Here is a 23,420-nt window from a genome sequence, read left to right on the forward strand (position 1 = left end):
GTCTTCAGACCATGATCTCAAGAAAATGGCATCCACGCTGGCCACCAAAATTGCTGAGCAAAGCTATTTGAAGTTTTAAAAGTTTAACGTTCAAAGGAAGGACCCTCTTTATGGCCCAGACTATTTCCACCAGGAGAATCTGCAGTGTATTTTTAAAAGTGCTTTAAAACCGCTGTCAACCCCAGCTCCCCTGGTTTGGCTGCTGCCGATTTAAGGGATTTGCCTCTTAATTCTGTGCCCCTGACTCCAGAGCTAATCCTGCCCCGTCATGCAGATGACAGAGCTGGTAGGTAAGGAAAGCTCAGCTCTCCTACCTAAAAATCACCACGTATTTCTCACTGATTGAGCTCCGATTGTTTCCCAAAGGAATGTTATTGATGTTATGAGCTCTTCAGCTGAGCACATGCTGCTTGGTGGGATTCACTGACAGGATGGATTAACACAGTCATACATGTCAAAATAATTTAGGGAGGGTTTCTACGTCTTTTTAGGAGAGTACGTTGGTAAAATTTAAAAATTTTCTTTCACTCAAGCCTGATCTACACCCAAAAAAAAGACAGTATATGGGTTTGGTAGCTGGCTGGGATACAATTAAAGTGCTTATGACATAATTCGATCCCGTATGGGAAAAAGTCATCCACACCTTTAAAGATACCGTGCGAGGTATCATGAGGAAGGCAGCCACACTGGCATTGTGGAAGCGTATCTCTATCAACAGAAGTTCCTCCTGAAGTCAAAAACCTGTGTGTACTTCAGGCCTGAATCTCAGTGAGCTGCAAGGTGGCGACATTCGCTTTATTCTCTTAATCTACTGATTTCATGGTGGTTTGAAGTAGCACTAAAGACTTACCAAATTAGGTTGTTCCGTATTTAAAGACTTGGAAATACAGTCCAACTATTTTTTTCCTGAGAATCCTGACTTAAAATCTTATTTCACTCTAGAGCATTAAGAAGTACTAGTATAACTATGCCCACACTAAACTTTATTACTTCTCTCATATCTATTATGAAAAGTTTGAAATATCTTTCGGTACCTGCTCGGAGTCATATAGTTGACTCAGTGATACTTGCTCAGACAACCCAGCACCTGAGCAGCCACCAAGTCACACTTGGGTCTCTCTTAAGAAGGGAAGGCTTGGCCCGCATCCCCATGCGCACGCAGGAGGGATGTGGGCTGGGGGTCATTCCCTGGGGGTCCCAGGGAACCGTCTTCCTTTGGTGCCAAGCTGGTTGGCTTCTTGGTTTCTCAGGGCACAAGGAAGGCAAGGAAAGCCTTTCCTTTCTTGTCATAGAATCATGGGATGGTTCGTGTTGGAAGGGACCTTGAAGATCACCTAGTTCTAACCCCCCTGCCATGGGCAGGGACACCTCCCACCAGACCAGGCTGCTCAAAGCCCCATCCAGCCTGGCCTTGGACACCTCCAGGGATGGGGCAGCCACAACTTCCCTGGGCAACCTCTTCCAGTGCCTCACCACCCTCACAGTAAAGAATTTCTTCCTGATATCCAATCTAAATCTCCCCTCTTCCAGTTTGAAGCCATTACCCCTCATCCCATCACTACATGCCTCTGTAAAAAGTCCCTCACCATCTTTCCTGTAGCCCCTTTAGGTACAGGAAGGCCGCTATAAGGTCTCCTCGGAGCCTTCTCTTCTCCAGGCTGAACCACCCCAACTCCCTCAGCCTGTCCTCACAGCAGAGGTGCTCCAGCCCTCTGATCGTCTTCGTGGCCCTCCTCTGGACCCGCTCCAACAGGTCCATGTCCTTCTTGTGCTGAGGGCCCCAGAGCTGGACGCAGGACTCCAGGTGGGGTCTCACCAGGAGCGGGGGTGGTACCGGGGGAGGCCACCGCCTGACCAGTGGCTTTGCCTCTCCCCGGCGCCGTTAAACGGCCGGCACCTCCCCCACGGCCGCGGAACCCGGGGGGAAAGCGGCCATGGAGCCAGCGATGCACTCGGTAACGGCATAAACACAGATCCCCCCCTCCATCCACCACAGCGTCCCCGAATCCCGCACGCCCCGGTCCCGGGGCTCCCCAGGGCGGGCAGAGGAAGGGGAAGCGCCGGCGTCGGGCCGCGGTGGGCGGAACGGGGCGGGCCTGCGGCGGCGCTGGGGCCGCGGCCATGCTGGGGGTGCTGGCCGCTGGCTGGGCCCTGCTGGCCGCCGCCTTCCTGGCGGCTCTCCTGCTGCTGCTATGGAGAGCCGGGCGGCCCGGCGGCTCCGTCTCCGGCCTCTTCCAGGATCTCATCCGCTACGGGAAGACGAAGAGCGGCGGCGGGCAGCGCCCGGCCTGGCTGCGACTCCTCCAGGTGCCCAAGAGGTGAGGGAGGGGGCGGCGCAGAGGGCGGGCTCCGGCTGCCATTTCTGCTCCCCTGAGGGAACGCTGCTCTGCTTCGGGTGTTGGGGAAGCGGGCAGCGGAGGGACGGCCGCCATACCGGGCCCACGTCTCCCGCATTGGAACAAAAACCCTCACCCCTTGGATCCCCGTGCTGTGCAGCGTCTGCAAAACCAGCCTTCCTGGCAAGGCTGAGGTGGGCGACCCGGGAGTACGGACTCCTGAGTGTGCAAATGTACCACGGGTTTACTGTCTCAAACCGATTCTCAGTCGTCGTCTTCCTTCACGGATTCTTTTTAAAGTGTCGCAGCATGCTAATAACAGCACGTTAACATAACAGTCTGGACCCTGCATTGTGAACAGTCTCTAATTAAAGGCGGAAGATCCACTGTATTATCCAAACACATCTTGTAATAGGCGTTTAATAGGATAAAAGAGGGGGGAAAAAACAAAAACAAACAAAAAAAATACAGCTTTCTATACATTACAGGATTTCATCATTTTTTTGATCATTCGAGATTCATGACTAGAACTCACCTCTGACTTGAATGCAGTAGTGACAGGCTCTTGCCTGGCCAGCAGCTTAACCCAATGATCTGATTGCCCCCTGTGTAACGAGCTTGTTAGCTTTCAAACCAAGTTTCATGACACAGCATGTTATTATTCATGGGAAGGTTGTAATGTAGTATTTTGGTTATCAGGCTTCTGGTTACAGAAAATATCCGGGGGGGTGTTTAAGCTCTGAGGTACCCTTAGCAAAAATAAGGGCTTATTAAGGCTTTGTCTTATTTGCAGCGTACTGCAAAGTGCCACGTTCTTAAGGTAGGTTCCCATTTGAGTTCACCTTTCTCCAACAGCAATTTCCCACCACCCTGTCTTAGGGAAGATGGGGTCATGGGAAGATGACTTCTCTGACTTAGAGAAGATGGGGTCATGGGAAGATGACTTCTCTGACTTAGGGAAGATGGGGTCTGAAAAACATGGCTTTTTCAGGGAATTGGTCTTGAGCTTTCAACATCTACAAAGCAATTCTGTTACTTGAGTAGTGAACCCATAACCCTGCTAACTGAAAGAACAGAGAAGATCCAGAAGGTAGCTGTTGAGGCATTTTCTGTTTCCATTCATCTGCATCTTGTTTCCAAACAAGCGCTGTATTTTCGCTAGCCTGGGATAGTCTTTAACTTTGCTGTTCCATCTTGTCAAATGTTATGATTCATTTCAGGTTGGTTTGGCAAATACTGAACATTTGTGTCCTTGAGGGATGACACAGCAGTGCTGGATCGCTCTGTAGGCCAGATATGTCCCCAGCGTAATTGGGATTGCCAAAAGCTCGCAGGGCATGTCTCTGCTAAGCTGGCAGGGCTTGGTTGTCTGCTGGTAGCAAAAAGCAATGCATGTGGAGAAAGTTTCCTAGTGAGTGATGAGACAGAAGTCTACTGAGTAACAGTAAGGAAAGAGCTTGAAACTTGGGAGGTGAAGTTTTTAATCGGTATACAAGTTCTCTTAGTCTTTGAAGCAGAAAACAGGGGAGAGGGGCTAAATTTTACTTCTGCCTTTGCAAATCAACAGAGCAAATGTTGCTGTCTCTGCTTGGTCGGAGAAGAAACTGAAGAGGAGAAGGGATCGTCTGAAGGGAATACCAACCACTAATGGGCAAGGCACTCTGGAGTGTGCAGGAGTGCTCACTACCTCTGCGGTTCTGACTTGGCCTCTGTATTGCTGTTGAGAGACACCTGAGCCTTTTTGGGAGGGGGTCACTTTATTTGGTTTCACTGAGCAAGGGTGTTGTACCCCTACACTCCCATGAAAACAAAAGTTTGCATATTTCCAGAGAAATATAGCCTTCTCTGACTATGCAGTTATATCCTAGTTTTGTACCAATAGTTACATTTTCAAGGCAAGGCTGTTGGCATCTTCTCATGATACATATTTCACCTCTTTCCAGGCGTTTGCAGAGATCCTGATTTTCATTCATACCCAGAAGGACTTCTGGTTTTAAAAGCAAAGGAAATACTGCATCACTTAGTTTGAGCTGGGTATTGTAGGCTGTTTTAAGTCCATCCAGTTACCTGTCTTGACCATAATTGCATTTAAGTAATGCATAATGAGCTTTTATAAGTGTGTTATGGGGTTGAGGCTTACTTCGTTTTATTAAAAAAAACATGTGGTCTTGCCTTGTAATCACCCAGTGGTTTTGGTGGTCTCTCCTTTTTTTCTATGTGATTGTCACAGACCCTGAATTTGCAGAGGGGCAAGATATTTTAGTGCACAGCTGACTAATTACTTCTGAATGCCTTTTGCCATCTGCACTTGTCATTTGTGAACTTAACAAGTCATGTAATGCATCCACTAGAACTAAGGAAAGTGGGAGTGCTGCTGGTGCAACAACCTGGAACTGCCCAGAAAAATAATTTGGACATGCTTTCAGTGGTGTAAATTATAAAGTTGTGCACATCATGATTAGTTGTAAACGTTGAGGAATACCTTTGCAATGTGTGGTTTACACTTTCTCCTCTTTAGTGCAGCTACGGTTAGTATAGTAAGCTGAATTAGAGGTTATTCCAGGCAGCATTTTGCTGGGGGACGAAGGCATTAGGGTTATTCCTGCTTGGTATCACTGGAGTCCCAAGTTGTCTACCTATTGATGTGGGAGCCAAAAAGGAACGTACTCACTGTCAGGCAAGCATGTCCTGCAGCTACGTTTCCAACTAAGGAACGATGAGAATATTAATGAAGCCCATTTTTGTTCCCACAGGTGGTTTACGCACTTTTATGTGGTTTCTGTGCTCTGGAATGGCTTTCTGCTGATCTGGCTTTTCCAAGCTGAGTTCCTTGGAGTGTCACTCCCATCGTGGATCCAGCACATGCACCATGCTCTTGGCAGAGATTCTCAGAGCGAGGACACGGGCAAGTATTCCAGCTATTATGATGTGGCCATATAAATGTTAGAAAGCTGCACTACCATCCTGTGCTGAATTTGTATTCCTCAAGTGCTACTTCATCAGCTGCTTTTAAACTAGGCTCCAAGTGACTTTCCTGGAATACCAAGTCCCTTTGTCATTATTCAAGGTAGAAATCATGCTAATTTATGGATATGATGGCTTTCAGCAGTCCTTTTAGCAGAAAGGGCTGTTAGCACCTTCCAGAATTAATCTTGCTGTGGTCAGCAGTGCCTCAGATCTACAAATATTTTTCCCAGTGCTCACTTAATTTAAAGTGAGGGTAAAAATATGCTGGGGGCGGAATAGCCTTTTTGAAACATTGTCAGGGTTAAATTGTTCCTGTCTGTCTCAAAGTTGCTATTTTTTATCTGGAAGCAGATTGTGAGCACTTCTCTGTGCTCCTGGTTCTCCTGCTGCTTTGGCTGCATAGCTGTCGAAGACTTGCAGAATGCCTCTGGACCAGCATATTTTCCAACTGCGTCATTCATATCGTGCAGTATTGCTTTGGACTTGCTTACTACGTGGCCGTTGGCTCAACTGTGCTATGTCAAGTGCCTACTAACGTCAGGAATGGTAAGTGCCTGCTTAGTTATTACTAAAGGCATATTTTTCCTCCCATTTGTTTCCGTCGTGGGAAATGGTTCACTTGGTTTCATAGAGGGCTGCTTGTATGAGAAGTGTGTTAACTGATGAGACATAAAAATACTTACTGGCATAGTTCAAAGTAACTACATTTCAGTATTTCATATAATCAACGAGAATTACACATATACGCAGACACTGGCCCACACTTTCATGTTAACCATCACTGTTATTTCCTGAAAGACACCTCACACAGATGCTTTCAGGATCATTACCTGTCAGATTTGCATTGAGATACATATGCTTTATGGAGGACAGTAGTAGGTACCAGTTCTCAAATGCCACTAGGCAACTTCCGTTCTCAAACTGGAGTTTGTTTTTTGTTGTAAGCCTTCCTGCAAGGTGAGTCTGCAAGGCTGTCTTGGCCACCTCCTTTGTTTTCCACTGAGATCTTGCCACTGCTCTGCCTTGCATCAGTCTCTTCTTTCCCTCGGTACTGTAATGTCTCCATTAATGCAGGAGAAATTTGAATTATATGACTTATTTCTGCCAACACATCCGCCGAGTCTCACAACTGAGCTGCTGTTCCCCTGTACAGATGAATCACGAGCTGGTTGTAGCGCTTCTACCATGACTAATTCTTATAAGGTGGTCACTGCCAAGTATGTAACTTTAGTGAAGTTTTTAACCACTTCCAACCACATCAGCTCTAGTTTAATCCAACGATTTTTTTAAAAGAACCTTCTAATATCCTATGTCTAGATAAAGCCTTTTTCTTTCTGGACCTTTCTTCTACTTTTCACATCTTGTAGATTCTTAGAGAAGGTGTACTGGCTTGTAAATTGGAAATCATCCTTAATACAGGTAACAGTTTTTTGAAGGCCTAAGTGGTTCGCACCATGTGTATGTATGTGTCGCTGTATGTATGCATGTACGTGCGTATGTATCTCACTCATTGTGGAAAAGACAAACAACTGTGTATTTAGATGTTGACCTGAGCCATGACAACATCTTTAATTAGGATGATAAGAATTACAGTGTTGAATACTGAGGTCTTAATTTATCAATTATGTGTTGGTTGTGCATCATGCTGTACCTCAAGCTACTGGATTAAAAGCTAGTTATATGTAATGTATATAAATATATATATATAAAATATATATTAAAATATATATAAATATATATATATTTAGTATAGAGTGGTTAAGAGAAACGAACTACCAGCTGAGCACTTAAATGATGCAGGATTTAAAAGCAGTTTTCAAGGGAATAGGGGCTCACTCCTAGAATTTTGTAAAACAGTAACATTTAAAAAATGTATACAGTGTTTTGGGATGATGGTTGGAAAGGTATTTCCTGGTCATATAATAATGAAATGTATTTTGTTCAGGAAAAGAGCTTTCTATGCAGATCTGCTGGTATCACTTTGTAGGAGTTATGATGTACATTTGGGCCTCTCTCCACCAACACAGATGCCTTGTGATTCTAGCTAATCTTAGAAAAAGTAAATCAGGTAAGAAGTTTCATTTCTGCCAATGATTTACTTAGATAATTTTTTCCCGGGTGTTCCAGTAGGCTTCTGTACCTTCTAATACCTGAAAACACACATATTTTTCAGTTCCTGTAGTGGGGTGCTTTCTGTGAGGCTTTCAGTAGATTAGACGAAGTTGTTGGAAGAGAGATTGGATGGCTGAGTGGGGAGTGTGTGTATGTGTCTCTGTGTCTGTATATGTAGTTTTATAGAGCTTAAATGAAGGTCTAGCTTCTGTGATCCTAAGGACAGACACATGCTAATGCTCGGGACTTGTGCCACTCCTCGAGGACCTCCCTTCTGTCTCCCTGTGGGCTTAAAAATAGGTTTCCTTACTCTGTATTTGCGCAACCAGCCAGAGGTGGCGTTTTATTTCATTAAAGAGTGCAAAGCTGCCAGATCAGATGGAGGTGGATGATGATGATAACTTTAATGAGCCTATTGTTCTGTAATTGTGAGTAGAAGATAAAAGTTTGTTTCATGCACGTTTTCTCCAACTGATTTCTTTCTGTTTGTTTGCAGGAAAGGTCATAAGTCTGAGCCACAGTGTACCTTCCGGAGACTGGTTTGAGAGAGTTTCTTGCCCTCATTATTTTGCAGAACTCCTGATATATGTATCTATGGCCGTCACGTTTGGATTTCACAACGCGACGTGGTGGTGTGTAGTGATGTACGTTCTTTTTAACCAGGCACTGGCTGCTGTTTTGTGTCACGAGTTCTACCAGAAAAACTTCAGCTCCTACCCAAAGCATCGAAAAGCATTTATACCATTTGTTTTTTAGAATATTTATTCTAAAGTGTCTTTAGTGCAAACTGGAAAATGTTTTCTATAAGGGAATAAGAGATTTACGGTTTATTAAAGCCAAGGTAAAATTGCACATTTTCTCTAGTTCTAGCTTAAAAGCTCATAATTTTAATGATATTCTCATCCGTGTTACCAATTTATGTGGGGAAATGTAAGGTGTCTGTGTATCATACAAGCTAAAAAATGGTTTGCTGAAGACCTTAATTCAAACTGAAGAGATGCTAATTAGCTTCTTTCTGTTTTAGAATTATATCTTATGCGTAAAGCACTTGCTGTTGTGCAGCAAGCCAAAATACATACACATGGAAACTGTGTAGAGAAAGGAGGGTGCAGGGAATCATTTGAAATACTGTATTTCATGCCTTGTCTAGGATTTAAGCGTATTTTTTTTTTCATAGTTTCTTTTCCTTGAGTCACTTCAGAGGGAGGCAAATTGAGTATTGTCTTTCTGTGCTTCCCTGTTGATAATTAAAACCAACCGCTGCTTTATGACTGCAAGCGCAGAAGCGGGCAGAGAAAGCTGCGGTGGAGGAATGACTCATGCTCAGCAGCGGAGATAAACAGACACATTCTCTGCGTGCTCTTCTCTGCACCGAAGTCAGTATTCATTGATGAAAACTCCTTGTTTATCCCTAAGCTGGGAAAATCATGGAAGGTTCTCTGTCTAGAGAGACAGTGGAAGAGAGTTTGCAGGAAATTAATGTTCTTGGTTACGGTTCTGTCATCCTTACTGCAGGATATTGGAATCTCTCGTGTGTTAGAGGGGGCAGTTATGCAGGATGACCGCAACCACGGCTACGCTCGTTCATAAACAGCCTGTGGGAGCGGGTGTAATGAACTGCCGAGGCAGAGAACACACGAAAACCTGTACCTGACAAGTGTTGCAAAGGAATTCCTTACTGGGGAGATGATGTCACTCAGCACAGGGTGTTTTTTGTCATAGAACCACAGAATGTTCAGGGTTGAAAGGGACCTTGAAGATCATCTAGTTCAAACCTTCCTGCCATGGGCAGGGACACCTCCCACTAGACCTGGCTGCTCAGAGCCCCATCCAGCCTGGCCTTGAACACTTCCAGGGATGGGACAGCCACAGCTTCCCTGGGCAACCTCTTCCAGTGCCTCACCACCCTCACAGTAAAGAATTTCTTCCTGATATCTAATCTACATCTCTCCTCTTTCATTTTAAAACCATTACCCCTCATCCTATCATTCCACTCCCTGATAAAGAGTCCCTCCTCGTCTCTCCTGTAGCCCCTTTAGGTACTGGAAGGCTGCTGTAAGCTCTCCCCGGGGCTTTCTCTTCTCCAGGCTGAACAACCCTTTTTGCACTGAACCATTGAATATTTTGGTCATTTTTATGATACTGGAGTGAATGATGAGTTTGCGTGATGTAGCATATGGATGCTGCTGTTTCAGCGTGTTTTCTATTTAAATGCATATATTCTTTTATATATAAGAAGAATTTTTATACACTGAGGTATGTCTTATGAATTCTCTAATTAAAACGGTTCGTTACGCCTCCTATTTCTGTTTTGTGCAATTTTTCAAAGCTGAGCTGTGTATTTGCTAGACAGGAGCTGTCACTTGGTACAATATGTGCAGAATGGGCCTCACCGGGTCACGGCGCGGGGGCTGCAGCGGGTCTCCCCGCGTCTCCACGCCGGGTCTCCCCGGGGGTCGGCGTCGGGACCCGCCGGTGCCCCCGGCAGGGTCGGGCGGGGCGGGGCGAGGGGCGGGGCATCTGTCCGCGGCGGCCGTCAGCGGGCGTGCGCAGCCAATGGGTGCGGCGCAGCTCCGCCCCCTCGAGGGGGGCCCGGCCGCTTCCCCGCCCTCCCTCCTCTCAGCACCGCGCTCGGCCGCCATGGCCTCGCCGCCGTTCCCGCCGCCGCTCTGGCGGGCCGCTGCGCTGCTGATGGCGGCTGCGCTGCTGCTGACGGCCCCAGCGGGGCTGAGCGCCGCTCCGGAGGAAGAGTCCGGAAGGAAGAAGGAACCGCCGCCAGCGCCGGCGGCGCAGGGAGCCGAACCGCGGGCTGAGGTGAGGTGAGGCGAGGCAGGCGGGGCTGGGCCCGGCCTGCAGGACGCTTCGCCTTTCAGAGGCCGGCGGACCCCGAAATTCCTCTCTTTTGACAGAAAAAGGGAAGGTTGCAGGGCTTTCCTTCGCTGTGGCCCTGCAGCTGTCCCCCTTTCTGCTAACAGGGAGAATTTACGTCCGTTATGAAAAATGGACTAACGCTTTTCTTCACCAGATAAATATTTTTGTGCCCTGCTTTCCTGCATGCTGAGGGGGCTAACCGACCTCTTCCTCAGAAGCAGGTGGAAGCAGGCTTTCTGGCGACTCAGAACCCGCCAGTTTTTTTCCCTCGATATTTAAGATTAATTTCTTTCGGTTAAAACTTTTTTAACTGGTGCTCTTGGTTAGGGGATTCCAGTGCCGGGTGAGCACACTGGATGAAAAAACGATTACCATACGGCTTGATGTAGCACGTAGAGCGTGCCAGGTTTTAAACATAAACAGCAAAAAAAATTCCAGCACTGCTAAAGGTGCAGGAACTCTGGGAAGTCATTGCGTACCATAGAGAGCATGGAAACTTTTAAATACTAAACCCCCAAACTTACAGCGGTTATAAAAGTGGAATGCTGGGAAGGCACCGTGTTAAAACACGTTGCAGTCTGTCTCTGCTGGTGGATGTGCTGAAACAGGCTTTCTGAGCCGACTCTGGTCAAGCCGTCTGAACATCGACTTCCTCATTGTGGGTCTCGCTCTTGACTGTACGTGTCTTTAAGTCCTGTAAAAGTAAACACTTCGGTAAGTGAGATCTGGAGTCTGCTGGTCTGGTTTGACCGCTGGCAAGTCTTTAAGCTAGTTTTCAACAAATGGAGCATGCACAAAAAAAAAGAGTAAAATTTTAATGCAGCTGAGATGTAGAGATTCTGCAGGGGAAGAAGGTGATTCTGACAGTTTTTCAAAGGACTTCATATTTCTGCTAAGCTACCCTAGTCACCCAATTTGAGTTTGAAGAGTTAATTTCTGAATATTTATATCAGAAAATTGCTTGTTTGGTGAAGGTCATAAAGTAAGTAGCCAGGGATTGGAAAGACAACAATATTAGAGGTGAACTCAAGCAACTTTCCCCATGTTTTGTTTTAACAGTGGTTCTCATGTTCTGGTAATAGTGTGCGCAGTAAAGTACTGCTTTAATAATCAGTGCACGATCTGATCTTGCTAAGTGCCTACCTAGCAATTTGAGGTAGGTGGCAGCCAGTAACTAGTTAATGATCATTAATGCTGCGTGAGAGGTATATACTTAAAGTGTCACACTACACAGTGTGATATGACGGGAGAAATACAAGGCTAGGTACTTCTGCGAACTAATTATTTAAGTATAATTAACTAGTGGGGTTTTCTGTTGTTTTTTTCTCCCCCTCTTACAGAAGGGATCGTCACCAGTTGCTCCAGTTCACATTGTCAACGAAGAGTCAGCTGACAAGACTAATTTGGGCTTTATTCATGCATTTGTGGCTGCTATTTCAGTCATCATCGTCTCCGAACTGGGGGATAAGACTTTCTTCATTGCAGCCATCATGGCAATGCGGTACAACCGTTTGACTGTACTAGCTGGTGCTATGCTTGCCTTGGGACTGATGACGTGTTTATCAGGTTAGCACTCTCTTCTTCTTGTTTCACCTCTTAAAATGTGCTGGGTACATATATATCAGTAAATCTTAATTGAAATTAAAATGAAGGTAGTCGATATATGCAGTTTTCCCATTTTGAGGAGAGTGTGAAGGTTTTCCTGGGGACCATGTCTCAGATTGAATATTTAGGCTTTTACCTGTAATGAGGTGTTTGCACTCCCTAGACCTCACTATGAGTTTAAGGAAGAGGCATGGGATTGGGAGCCTAAGCACCTCTTTTGATTTTTGGGCCGCTAGTTTCCTTTTTATTTTTAGCTTCTATTAAATTAGCATGCCTAAAGGGAATGTGGGAGTGACTTCTCTTTTTCCTCCTAAGGCGAAAGATTCTTAATAGATGTGAAATTTCCCTCGCCTGACTTGTATCCCTGTATGTGTAGCTGTTTGGATTTGCGCTAGGAGCTGCGTAAGTGGAAGATGACATTCTGCTGTGATCCGTTGGGATGGGTGGTACTGACAGAGCCAAGAGCTGGGGAGGGAGTGAGGTGTCAGGTGGCACTTAAGGAACCTGTAGTCATGGGTGCTTATGTAGCAGCGATCGTAAAATGGAGCAGCCTTCAGGTATATCAGATGCAGCATAAGTTTTGTTGTAGGTGTGCTCATTTCTAGCCATGCCCATTTCAGAAATAATTGAAATAGTGTTCATTGGTTTATATATATGTTGGAGACAGACAATTAACTGGCTTCAGGCTTCTCGGCAATTGTTTCTATGAATGGTTTTTGGATGTGTAGCTATTGCTATATATATATTGTTGCAATTATTATTGCAGTCTTGGAGCGGTTTCCATTTGCACTGTGTGTAATGATAGCATTGTATGAGTTTCTTCAATTACTCACTTAATATTACAGTCTTTGATGGTTCTTCCACTTCTGCACTCCTTGCTTCATTTAATGTTATTTAGTACCGCAGGTGATGAATTATTCTGTAAATCTTGCAACCTCTCTTCTCCTGCCCATTATGGCTTTCACATTTTCTGTATTAAGTCTTTCTTGCTGCTTTTTTATGACAGCTTTCTTTTCTGCTTTATCCCCCAGTTAGAGGTTCTCACCTATTTCTTCCTTTTCTAGAAAGGAGCCCTTTTTTTTTTTTTTTTCCTTTTTTCTTCTTACCTCTCTCCACTGCCCCTTGTTTTACACAAGCTGTGTCTGCAAATTCCTGGGGTTTTTGCCCACCTTGATTTCATGAAGACATGCTCACTTAAACTCACTGGCTCCAAATGATCATTACTTGGGATTTTTTTTTTTCAAGCTGTGCTTAGAGACAGCTCTACCCTTATGACAAAATAAGCTGCCTTATCATTCTGATTATTCCATTGTTTCTATAGTTGTATACACAAGTAATGCTAAAAAAAAAACCAAAAAAACCTTTTAATATAGTTTCTGGCATTGCTTTGCTTCAATATTTTCAGTCTTTAAAAAGAAGTTTAGTTTAACTCCTTTTTTATTTAGCTATGCAAGTAATACTGTTATTCATATATGTACATGCTGTGTTTTCTGGTAGTACAGCCTGACTAATTTTGGTCTCCTGGTCTCACTTTTGGTAGCAGCAGTGTGGATTAATTTCCAGATTATGTAGTAACTTCTGAGTGCATTTTTCAAGTGAGAAAGCGTGTGCAAGAAAATACACACGGTAATATGCTTCCTTTTAGCTAATGGCACATAGAGTAAACCAACAGAAACAGTTGTGAGCACATGGTCTGAGCAGCCTTGGATGTTAGGTGTGGAGTTCTAATTTCCTGTCATTTATACAGGCCTTTTTTGTCCAAAAATGTTAACTAGTCTTACTTTGTGAAGTAGCAAGTACTTTGTCCTGGATACATACTTCTTCTTTGAGAAGTAGTTTTGGCTTCGTTTGATTGCCTTCAATACCCGTAAAAGTAGATGCACCGTGGAGGTAGCTTTTTGGGTTTTGAGTGGGATCAATGCGTTTAAACTAAAGGAAGATCAAAGCTGGACACATTGATTGTGGGGAGTGTGGGAGGGAAGGGAATAGTAACGTGCAGGTATTTGCACTTGGCAAAAGAAGACAGACATGGATTCGTACAGCTGGATGATTTGTGGGTATGTCTAGTAGAAAACCTTGTAGAAAATCTTATCCTAACTTTATCTGATAAATAAAATTTCTGGTAAGAGATGCTATCCAACATGTAGTCATATATAAACATGGAATTAACCTTACGTGATTACAGATGATAGTTTCATGGCATGCTTGGAGAAAGGCAGGAGTTGCATAGTCCTCGATGGGAAAGATAACGTTGCTTGGACTGGCCACTGGGAATAGCAGCACATCAACTTTGCCTGGTGTGCCTTGTCTGCGTGTTAATCGACTTCAGTCTCTGATACGACTAGTAATGGTTGGAGGTTCTAGAGTGTCCTGCCAAAAAGAATTAAAAAATTATACAGAACTAATAAAAGATGCAATATTTGTTGGTGGATATTTGAATAGCAGACTTTGCTAGCGAACATTTCTTAGATGTAGGAAAAACAATTATGATCCTCATGCTTATTTTTTTAAATGATGCGTTTGTTTTCTTTTCAGTTTTGTTTGGCTATGCCACCACAGTTATTCCTCGTGTGTACACATACTATGTGTCAACGGCACTGTTTGCCATTTTTGGCATCCGAATGCTTCGGGAAGGCTTGAAAATGAGTCCGGATGAGGGTCAGGAAGAGCTGGAGGAAGTTCAAGCAGAAATTAAAAAAAAAGACGAGGAAGTAAGCCCTAAACTTTCTGTGAATTATGGCTGATGAAATAGTTAGAGCCGTGAAGCTGCAGAAGGGCACTGCCATGTTTGGGGTGTTCAGCTGTGTCTGATTAATAATCTGACACACAAAATGTGTGGTAAATGTGGCAGAAGTGGCCCCTGGAGGCTGTTTCAACAGGTTATTCCAGTTCTGGGTCAAGCCTGGCTTCTCAGGAAAAAAGGGACTTTCTCCATACAGTCCTTTTGTTTGTTTGTTTTTTTAATGCATTACTAGCAGAGAGGACATCAGCAGTGTACTCTCATCTCTACTTTTTATTTCTTTGTGTGTATGCTGAGGTTTATAGTGTTGCCGCAAAGGTCTTTGTTATAGCTTTAAATATACTGGTCCATTTCCACGGAATAGTGTGGAGTACTAATCTTATTTATTTACATTTTTTTCAAATTAATTTTATCAAATCCTAATTTGAGAGCCACCGCTTGGGAAGAGGGGGATCCCCTCCCAAATAGGAGGAAACCAGTGGTTAGAAAGCAGGTGTTGTTCCTACTGAAGTTGCTGCCTATGTGCAAGCAGCACAAGGTGGACAATAACTGGAGGTTAGAGGTGATTACAAGTATATATACGTGTGTTTGTGTACACACACATATGTGTGTGCATATATGTAGCTAGTTTTTTTAAGTGGTGTCTAGTATAAATATTATATTGATAATGCAGCAGTCAGTGGCTAACAACATTCCAGATACTAAATGGCTAGCTTTACTGTTTAAGTATTTCATTTGGGTTGTTTAGATGATGTTTCTAATCTTACGGTTGGGTGGGGTTTTTTTCTCCTTTGTCTTCCACAGCTTCAGAGAACTAAACTGTTAAATGGGCCAGGAGATGTGGAATCAGGGCCGGGAACCACAATACCTCAGAAGAAGTGGCTACATTTTATTTCTCCAATCTTTGTGCAAGCTTTTACTTTGACGTTTTTAGCAGAATGGGGTGATCGTTCCCAATTAACAACCATAGTCTTGGCCGCCAGAGAGGTGAGTGTTGCAGAATGTCCGCTGTTTTTTTGCCCTCTTTGGGTTGCCCGCAGAGAACCAGGAGAGACAAAATACTCTTGCAGGAGGTACCAGATTCACCCTTGCTGTGCCTTAGCATTACAGCTGTGGCGAGACCTAAAAATAAAGGCACTGAAGCTCCGTGTATTATTAAAGCTATTGTAACATGATGGGGACTGCAGAGGCATTTCTGGAAATAGTTGTTTTATATCACGCAGCTGAATACAGTTGTTCTTGTTACAGTGTTGAGAGATGTTACAGAACCTCTTTTTTTTTTTTTGTTTTTTTTTTGATCTGTGTGGCCATACAGTTTTAACACAGTAGCTTTAAAAAGAGACTTTCATTACAGGGAACTTAAAGCTGTTAAAAAGACAACTTTTAAAAAATCTAAGTGAATACAGTACAGTGTATAAAACTAAAATAAACCCTAAACTGCTGTGCAGTAATACTGTAAATGAAATTATATTCAACATAATGATTGGAATGTATATAACTGTATTATATTTAAACGAAATTTAAGGCTTATACTCAGCCTTTTAATAAACGTAAGTAGCTTGCCTGTGTTCTTTCATGCATTGAGATAATTTACATTTTTTCCCTAGGCCTTCTTTCAGTGCACTTTCAGACCTTCCCTGGGGATAAATCAGGGCTGTGTATGAAGGAGGCTATAATCTGTAGGAACCTCTTTCTCTGTTACAGTTCAGGGAAGGTGGTTAGAGCTAAGGAGGCAGGGAACAGCAGGACGAGAGGATGATCTCATCCTTCAGACAGGTACATGCCATCTTGGAAAACACAGAATCATTATGCTGCCTCTTCATAAGTTTTTATATGGTGCTAGGCAAGTTCCTTAAGCCCATCTTTTCACAGGTGGTGGTTGACTTCTGGTTTGCATTTTCTGAGTGTCCCATTAGGAAGTGTTCACGAGGCTGTGCCATCCCATCTGTGAAGTGCTGAGCATTGCAACTAAGGCCTGTGGGATGTTATGCCTTTAGCATATGAAGTGTTTGTATAAATGCTACAAAAACAAATGCTGCAAAAAATGAATTGAAGATATCTTGATCTTGTCTTTCAAAATCAGTGAATGATTATGATCTGGATCTTTATTCATTTTATCTGTGGGATTCTTTTTACCTCTTTGTTTCATAATATATTCAGATAAGTCCTTGTTTGTGAAGTACTAAGTTATGTAGCAGGAGTACTACAGAAGTGCTTATGAGGAATGAAATTTTGTTTATTCAGAGACCTAAGTAGTGTGGCGAGTCAGCTGGGACCCTACATTCTTCACTGAAAAGAAAACAAAATCCTACTGCTCATTATTGAGCAGTGTCCATCCTGTCACAGCAAACATACAGGGCTCCTTTGGAGGAAAAAAAAAAGGGTGATAATTTGGCTGTCTCAGTGCATACACCAGGGGAATGAGTTAAGTCTGTCTTCATGAATCTAGTCCTGATAGCAGTCCTTAAGAATTTGATTTTACACCTCAGTAGCTTACTGTGTAAGAATTGTTCATCTGTTTAAGGAAACAGAAAAGGAAACTCCATAATGTCCCACTAGACTGGCTTTGCCTCGGCTGCTGTGTCTGAGCATTTCTGCTCCCAGAGACACTGCACCGAGGGAAGCCGTCCTAACTTGTTACCTTCCAGGGACAGCTCTAGGGAATGGGGTGGGGGGTGAGATCCACCCCCTGCCAGCAGGGGCTATACAGGTAACTGCTGACCGCAGAGAAATGGGGATTTCCACGAACTTTGGGTCCTGATCCTGGAGGCAAGTGTGTTCTGCTGGCACAGCCCTGCTTCCGACCTGCGTTTCTTGGGGGTTTCCTACCTGTCCTCTGCTTGGTACTCGCCACTGTTTCGCACCGGCGTGTGGTTTTGGTTCTTTTGGCCAGTCAGTGATGTCTTTTCTTCTTACCATATAATTTCTTAGACAGTTTTGCTGTTTGCCTGTTAGGAATTCATGCATTCCTCACGTGACGGCGGCAGCTTTTTTTTCCTGTCAGAGCTAAAAGCCTTACAGAGATGTGCAGGGGATTCAACTGCACTTTCCCTCATTCATCTTTGTACAACAGAAAGTCACACTCCTACCTTGCCTTTGTTATTGGTCATTAAAATATTGTTTTCTGTTTCCAATGCTGAAGTCTTCCATTTTATGAGGTGCCCTTAACTGTGTAATTTTTAAGTATATCTGAGAAACCTCTTTACGTAGAAGAGTTGCTCACATATTGAGTAGCTGCTTGTTATGCAGTGATGTGAAGGCTGTTGTTAAAAATAAACTTTGAAAACAATCTGTTATCCTCTGAGCTTAAATTCTTTCACACTTCCCTCTTTGGATGATTGGGGAGGCAGAGTGTAGAGCACAAACTGTGTAGCTGGACAAAGGAATCACAATGTTTTAGCTGCCGAAGGCTTTCATTTGCAGTTCATGGATTTATTTTTCTGTTTATAGTTAGGTTGGTGTTCTTCCAGCTGATGCATATTGTGTTTCACAACAGCTGCCACCTTCCCTCTAGAGGTTGCTTAATTGTTTAAGTACAGAAGAGCAATTTCTGGGTCTATATTTAACAACTTGAAGATGCTTCTTGGTTGAAACATGCCATATGCTCCTATATTAGTCAGGTTTTGATTAAGTCTGTCTCACTAGCTGATGTACATGGTTTCTGGTCTTTAAGGCAGTGATGGATAGCAGAGCAAACACCAGAGAGTATCTTCCAAGGAATTAAGGCATTGCTCTTTCATGGCAGGAGGTTGTCGTTGCACTAGTGGCTTTTTCAGCTGTGCTGATGTTTCCTTTCTGTGTTTTTTCCTCAGGACCCCTATGGTGTGGCAGTAGGAGGAACAGTGGGACATTGCCTGTGCACTGGTTTAGCAGTTATTGGAGGGAGAATGATAGCACAAAAAATTTCTGTTAGGACTGGTAAGTGAAAACTCCAACCAAAAAAAATATGCTGGTAGTGTTTGTGGTGTAAATGACTACGTGCTTGAGAACAGTCTTTCTCAAAACTTTTGTAAAACCCCAAAACTATTTTTTTTGAGTCTGTGTTTTCTGTCCCAGCTCCCCTCGTGGCGGGGTGACCCTGCGCTCATTCCGTGGGCTGGTGCTTCTGAGAGGTCTGGCCTTAATTGAACTTAACAGTTTACTGGCTCTGATTTAAGGAGTCAAAATGGGTATCATAGCTCCACGTTTAAGGACGGACACAGGTGAAGCATGTTTTGCTTCACTGTTAGCTAGCTTGTAGGACACCAGATGAAGGAAATACAGTATTTTGAATAGTCGGTACATATTGTTTGACAATAATAGAAATTCTGTCACAATTCTGAGTGCAGACCTTCAGTTGAGCAAGAGAAGTGCGTAAGTACAAGTTATGCCAGCCTTATAAAAGCTTTAAAAGCTACTCTGTATGTGGCTTTTTTTTTTTATCATACTTGTTATCTGTAACAGGAAGGACCGGTAAGGTTACAGTGGGTTGTTTGTTTTTCCTCAAGTTAGGTTGTAGCTTGCTTCAACTGTCCATCCTGTGATGTAGTGAGGTTTCTCGCACCCTGGAAGGATTCTGTGAAGCTGCTTCACGCTGTGAAGTGTTCATTCGGAATATTTCTTCTGTAGTTACAGAGGTTGTAGAAAAACCAACTTCACTGCAAAAAGTGAAACCTGCATTTGGTTTTGTTTGTTTGCCGAGGAAATTGATGACGAGGTGCTAATCTAACAATGATTTCATATGCTCCTAATTAGCTCAACGTGGATCTTTGGCCACAGGAATGGCCTAATTAGGTTAGACCAAAGATCTGTCGAACTCATTAGCTTGTTTAAAGAAGAGTAGGAGAACGGTCCAAATACAGTGGTGCGTTCCCAGAATGCTGTCCCAGCCTCCAGCAGATTGTGGCCATTGCAAGCAGTTAATGCTTTTGATACTGTCTCTCTCAATATAGTTACCTAAACTGTGCAAAATATGCTAATTAATATGTCACTCTTCACTGATGGCTTGCTCCAGCATGAGAATATTGTATCTTCTTTTCCCCTGTACAGTCAAATATTCAACAGCAGGCGTCAACTTCAGTTTTATACTAGCTAAATAGTAAAACAAAGTGTCCTTCTAAGGACTGGAATATATTCTCGTAGATGCGGTTAGTGGAATGGCATATGGGCTTCCTGACATGGAGCTAGAAACAACGTCCGCTGTTTGCAGCATAAATTTTAAAGTAAGATTATTTGTGAAACTGACATTTAAAAAAAATTGAAATGTGTAATTTGTCATGGAAGACATTTAACTTTCAGCATCTAATTTCTTTTTGGTTTGTTTTTTCTTTTCAGTGACAATCATAGGAGGCATTGTCTTCTTAGCATTTGCATTTTCTGCACTATTTATAAGTCCAGACTCTGGTTTTTAAGATTTTTCATCACTGCAGAAGAACAAGGATTGGAAGCACCAAGCAGCTGTCCTTGTGCATTTTTGTATATAATGTACAGAATTATAGTTAAACAAGCACTGAAGATGAGACACTGAACTTTTTATAGCGAGTGATTCATGGGACTGACACATTTGTGGACAGCTTCTGCAGTGGAGATCTGCTTATTGTTTGGTTTGTTTACTCTGTGGTGCCTGCTCCTGTGGTGGGATTTGCCTGGTTTTCTTGTTTGCCAGACCTGGCTCAGCTGAGTTTTGAGGGTCTGCTCTCACGAGTATCCTCTTTTCTTCCTCTGTTACACATGGCCACCTTTCTTCTTTCTTCAAGAGCCGACTCTCAAGGCTTCTCAAAGCAGATGGTGTCTTGTCCCATGTTGCTCAACAGACGGCGTTAAGGAGAAAACTGCTGGCTCCCACCTCCGAGGACACCGGTTCCAGGTTGCGCCCGAGGCTGGATAATCGAAGCAACAAGAAACCTGGGAGCAGTTCCTATAGCATTGAGTGGCTGAGCCACTGACAGAGAGTTTTATATGCTTAATTTAGAGGGAAAAGTTCTTAATCAGGGATTTTTATCAGGAAACTGATGTGTGGTGATTAACAACCTACCATGTTCAATATGCAATCTGTCTGGAGCTAGTATTCTTTGACTTTTTTTTTTTTTAAATTTGAAATATTAAAGTATACGAAAAGTAATAAAATGGTCCAGCTTAACAATATTTCATTCCCAGAACTGAACAATAATGGAATTCTTAGATTTAGATGTGTTCCTGTTTTTCTTTAGGAATAGAAATGTAATCTGGAAGAGTATTAATAAAACACGGTGTCTCCATTTGAGGTTTTTTTCAGTATTGTTTTTGATGGTTCCCGTAATTCCTGCCACAGAGGTGATTGTGTAGTTAAGGTGAGGGAAGTTTTATTAGATTTATTGTGGAGACCATAAATGCCAGCGTTACGAAGACTTTGAAAATGTTGACTGCTGAAGATGTGTGGGTTGCAGAAGTGCATGCTTTGCTCTGCTCTGCAGTGACGATTTGGATTCTGAGCTAATGGCTTAAATAACCCCCTAAGATCTACTCAGTCACTCAGTCTTGTAAAATAGAAGATACGGTTTCTAATATTATTAATTTGCCTTGAAGCCGGAGTAATACAGAGTGCGACAAATTTGACAGTTCCATTTGTAGCTCACAAACAGAGCAGTTGCTAATCCTTCTCTTAGGTTTCTCCGCCTGGAAAACCCACATTTCTCAAGCTCTAAAAGGGCAGCAGCGCAGCGCCTGTCACGCACGGTGGTGTGGGAACAGGCTGCGTTTTTTCAAGCTCCGGGTCTAAACGTCCACATCTTGGCCTGAAGGAAGGCCGCTGCTGGCAGCGCCATCGCTAATGACAGGGTGAGGCACTGCGTTGCTTTGGTGGTGTGGTTTTGGGGTGGGTTTTTTTTTTGTTGTTTTGGTATTTGTGTGGGGTTTTTGTTTGTTTTTTTTTCCATTTGATCCAAACATTGTCAAAACCTGCAGCCTCTCCTTTCCCACAGCCTGGAGACACACACTCTGTCCGTGGTGTGTCGCAGCCCCTGCGCAGAGGGCATTTGTAGCAGAGGTTGTGTCAAAACAGGGCAGGAACAGGGAAAAGCCCAAACTTTTAACTGTTTTCTGGGCAGCCGCTGCTTGTATTAATCAAAAGTGGTGCAGCCGCACTACAGCGCGTTCATACAGATGCGGCCTGGGTGAAGTCGCTGTGGTGCCACAGTTCATCCCGCTGAAGATTCTTTCTCAAAGTCCAAAAAGCCAAACCAGTCGTTCATATTCTAATGTAGAAGCTTTCCAAACTTTGCATGTGCTGCTTAAAGCTGGTTTGATACGAAAACAGCTAGGATCACCAGAGAGATGAAGTTACTTAGCGTGTGGTTTGTAGAGGTAAATGTGAAGTTGCAGAACAAATCTCTGCATCTCCCACACTTATATTTTACTATTCCAAACTTATACACGATGCAAAGTACTGCTTTTGGCCAGTCGCAGCAATGTATTTGGCTGGTAGGACTTAGTTCAGATAGTGGTCTTCCTTTCTTTTTTTTAAAAAAAAAAAAAAGGCACAAACATTGACTTATCCTTGGAAATCTATTCCAAAATTAGATAGATAGCTCATGAAATTTTAGTAAAAGCTTTGAGGAGGTGCTTTAGGAGCTGCTACTAATTACACTGATTAAATGTTGTCAAGGGCCTGTTGGAATTTCTCACAATGTAAAGAATCTTGTTAGAGTGTAACTGAAGCCCCTGGAGGGTGATGGTGGCCACCACTGGGGTATTTTTAGCAGCGCGGTGCCTGCCGTGATGTATCTTGCACAGCTGGTGTCCTTCCCCAGCCTCCAAAAGCGCTCGTGCCCAGCCAACTGCGCGTTTTAGCAGCTTTCATCATAATTCCTTCTTCTGTTTCTAGGGCGCTGCCATCGGGGAGGTGTGTGGCACTGTCCTCTCTTGAAATACCTGGATACTTAAGGTATGGCTAATATCTTAGGGACTCCGCGTGTGCACATACATGTTCTTTACAGATATATATGTAACAGTGGCTTACCCTTGAAGGGTGAGTTTGCATCAAAAGCTTCCACGTTTTGTTAAAGCCTTTCCTTTGCCCGTGCTCCTCAGAGCAGTGGGTCTTTGTTGAAGAGGTGGGTGTGGTCGTGGTGAGATGAACTTAAGTCTGGTGAGATGAAGCTAAAACCCCTTCTGGGAGAGTCTGTGAGCTGGGCCGCCGGCCCCGGGGCTGAAACTCCCTGGAGATGTTGAAGGCAGAAGGTGAGAAGATCTGACTTGTGGTGCCCTCTGAATTCAGAGGAGCTGAAAGCTCGTGTTGTGACACTTGAGGTGCTGATGGACGTGAGCAATAATTCATTCCCTGCCCCTCCTTTCCCCACCCTCTGCCCAAAGTGGAAGTTACTGATCTCTTCATGAAAGAAACTCTTGTCCCTCTACTTCTCCTTACGCCAAGAGATAAAGCAGGAACCATGGGGCATGTCTGTCTGATGGAAGGAGCCGTGCAGTTCACTAGGCTCACGGGGCGTTTGGGAATGGATTGTGTTGTCTTTTCAGCAGCCCACTGTAGCACTGGCCTCCTCACCGCTGAGGTACTGTCCTGACGAGGTATTTACCAAGTCCCAGCAGCATTAAGCCTGCACGTTGAAGCACCAAGGCTGAGCAGAATCTGGAATTGCCTAGGTTGGAAGAGACCTTTAAGATTATCAAGTCCAACCATGGACCCAGCACTGCCAAGTTCACCACTAAACCATGTCCCTCAGCACCACGTCTGCCTGTCTTTTAAACACCTCCAGGGATGGTGATTCCACCACTTCCCTGGACAGCCTGTTCCAATGTTTGATAGCCCTTTCATT

General features: G+C 43.8%; 2 protein-coding genes across 3 annotated transcripts; both read left to right on the forward strand.

Moving 5' to 3' along the window:
• The first annotated feature begins 1,910 nt into the window (after nucleotides 1-1,910).
• SRD5A3 (steroid 5 alpha-reductase 3) lies at nucleotides 1,911-9,718 on the forward strand. Its single transcript, XM_074588085.1, has 5 exons — nucleotides 1,911-2,318; nucleotides 5,090-5,241; nucleotides 5,655-5,849; nucleotides 7,249-7,371; nucleotides 7,912-9,718. Exons 1-5 carry the CDS (start codon nucleotides 2,122-2,124, stop codon nucleotides 8,169-8,171), a joined length of 927 nt encoding a protein of 308 aa, XP_074444186.1. The 5' UTR covers nucleotides 1,911-2,121; the 3' UTR covers nucleotides 8,172-9,718.
• A 286-nt stretch (nucleotides 9,719-10,004) lies between these two features.
• Nucleotides 10,005-20,867, forward strand: TMEM165 (transmembrane protein 165). Of its 2 annotated transcripts, none has more exons than XM_074588088.1 (6): nucleotides 10,005-10,229; nucleotides 11,627-11,852; nucleotides 14,427-14,602; nucleotides 15,436-15,618; nucleotides 18,444-18,549; nucleotides 19,945-20,867. In XM_074588088.1, the coding sequence occupies exons 1-6, from the start codon at nucleotides 10,056-10,058 to the stop codon at nucleotides 20,019-20,021; spliced, it is 942 nt and encodes a 313-aa protein (XP_074444189.1). In that variant the 5' UTR covers nucleotides 10,005-10,055; the 3' UTR covers nucleotides 20,022-20,867. The 2 variants fall into 2 exon arrangements, with proteins under 2 accessions (XP_074444189.1, XP_074444190.1); XM_074588089.1 differs by having other exon boundaries at nucleotides 10,017-10,229; nucleotides 11,630-11,852.
• The last annotated feature ends 2,553 nt before the right edge of the window (nucleotides 20,868-23,420 follow it).

Source organism: Larus michahellis, chromosome 5, assembly GCF_964199755.1.
Source record: "Larus michahellis chromosome 5, bLarMic1.1, whole genome shotgun sequence".
Classification (NCBI taxonomy): Eukaryota; Metazoa; Chordata; class Aves; order Charadriiformes; family Laridae; genus Larus; species Larus michahellis.

Coding starts and splice junctions, on each gene's coding strand:
- TMEM165 (XM_074588088.1), top strand. CDS start 10,056: ATGGCCTCGCCGCCGTTCCCGCCGCCGCTCTGGCGGGCCGCTGCGCTG. Junction 10,230..11,626: donor GAGCCGAACCGCGGGCTGAG/GTGAGGTGAGGC, acceptor CCCCTCTTACAG/AAGGGATCGTCACCAGTTGC. Junction 18,550..19,944: donor AAAAATTTCTGTTAGGACTG/GTAAGTGAAAAC, acceptor TTTTCTTTTCAG/TGACAATCATAGGAGGCATT.
- SRD5A3 (XM_074588085.1), top strand. CDS start 2,122: ATGCTGGGGGTGCTGGCCGCTGGCTGGGCCCTGCTGGCCGCCGCCTTC. Junction 5,850..7,248: donor GCCTACTAACGTCAGGAATG/GTAAGTGCCTGC, acceptor TATTTTGTTCAG/GAAAAGAGCTTTCTATGCAG. Junction 7,372..7,911: donor TCTTAGAAAAAGTAAATCAG/GTAAGAAGTTTC, acceptor GTTTGTTTGCAG/GAAAGGTCATAAGTCTGAGC.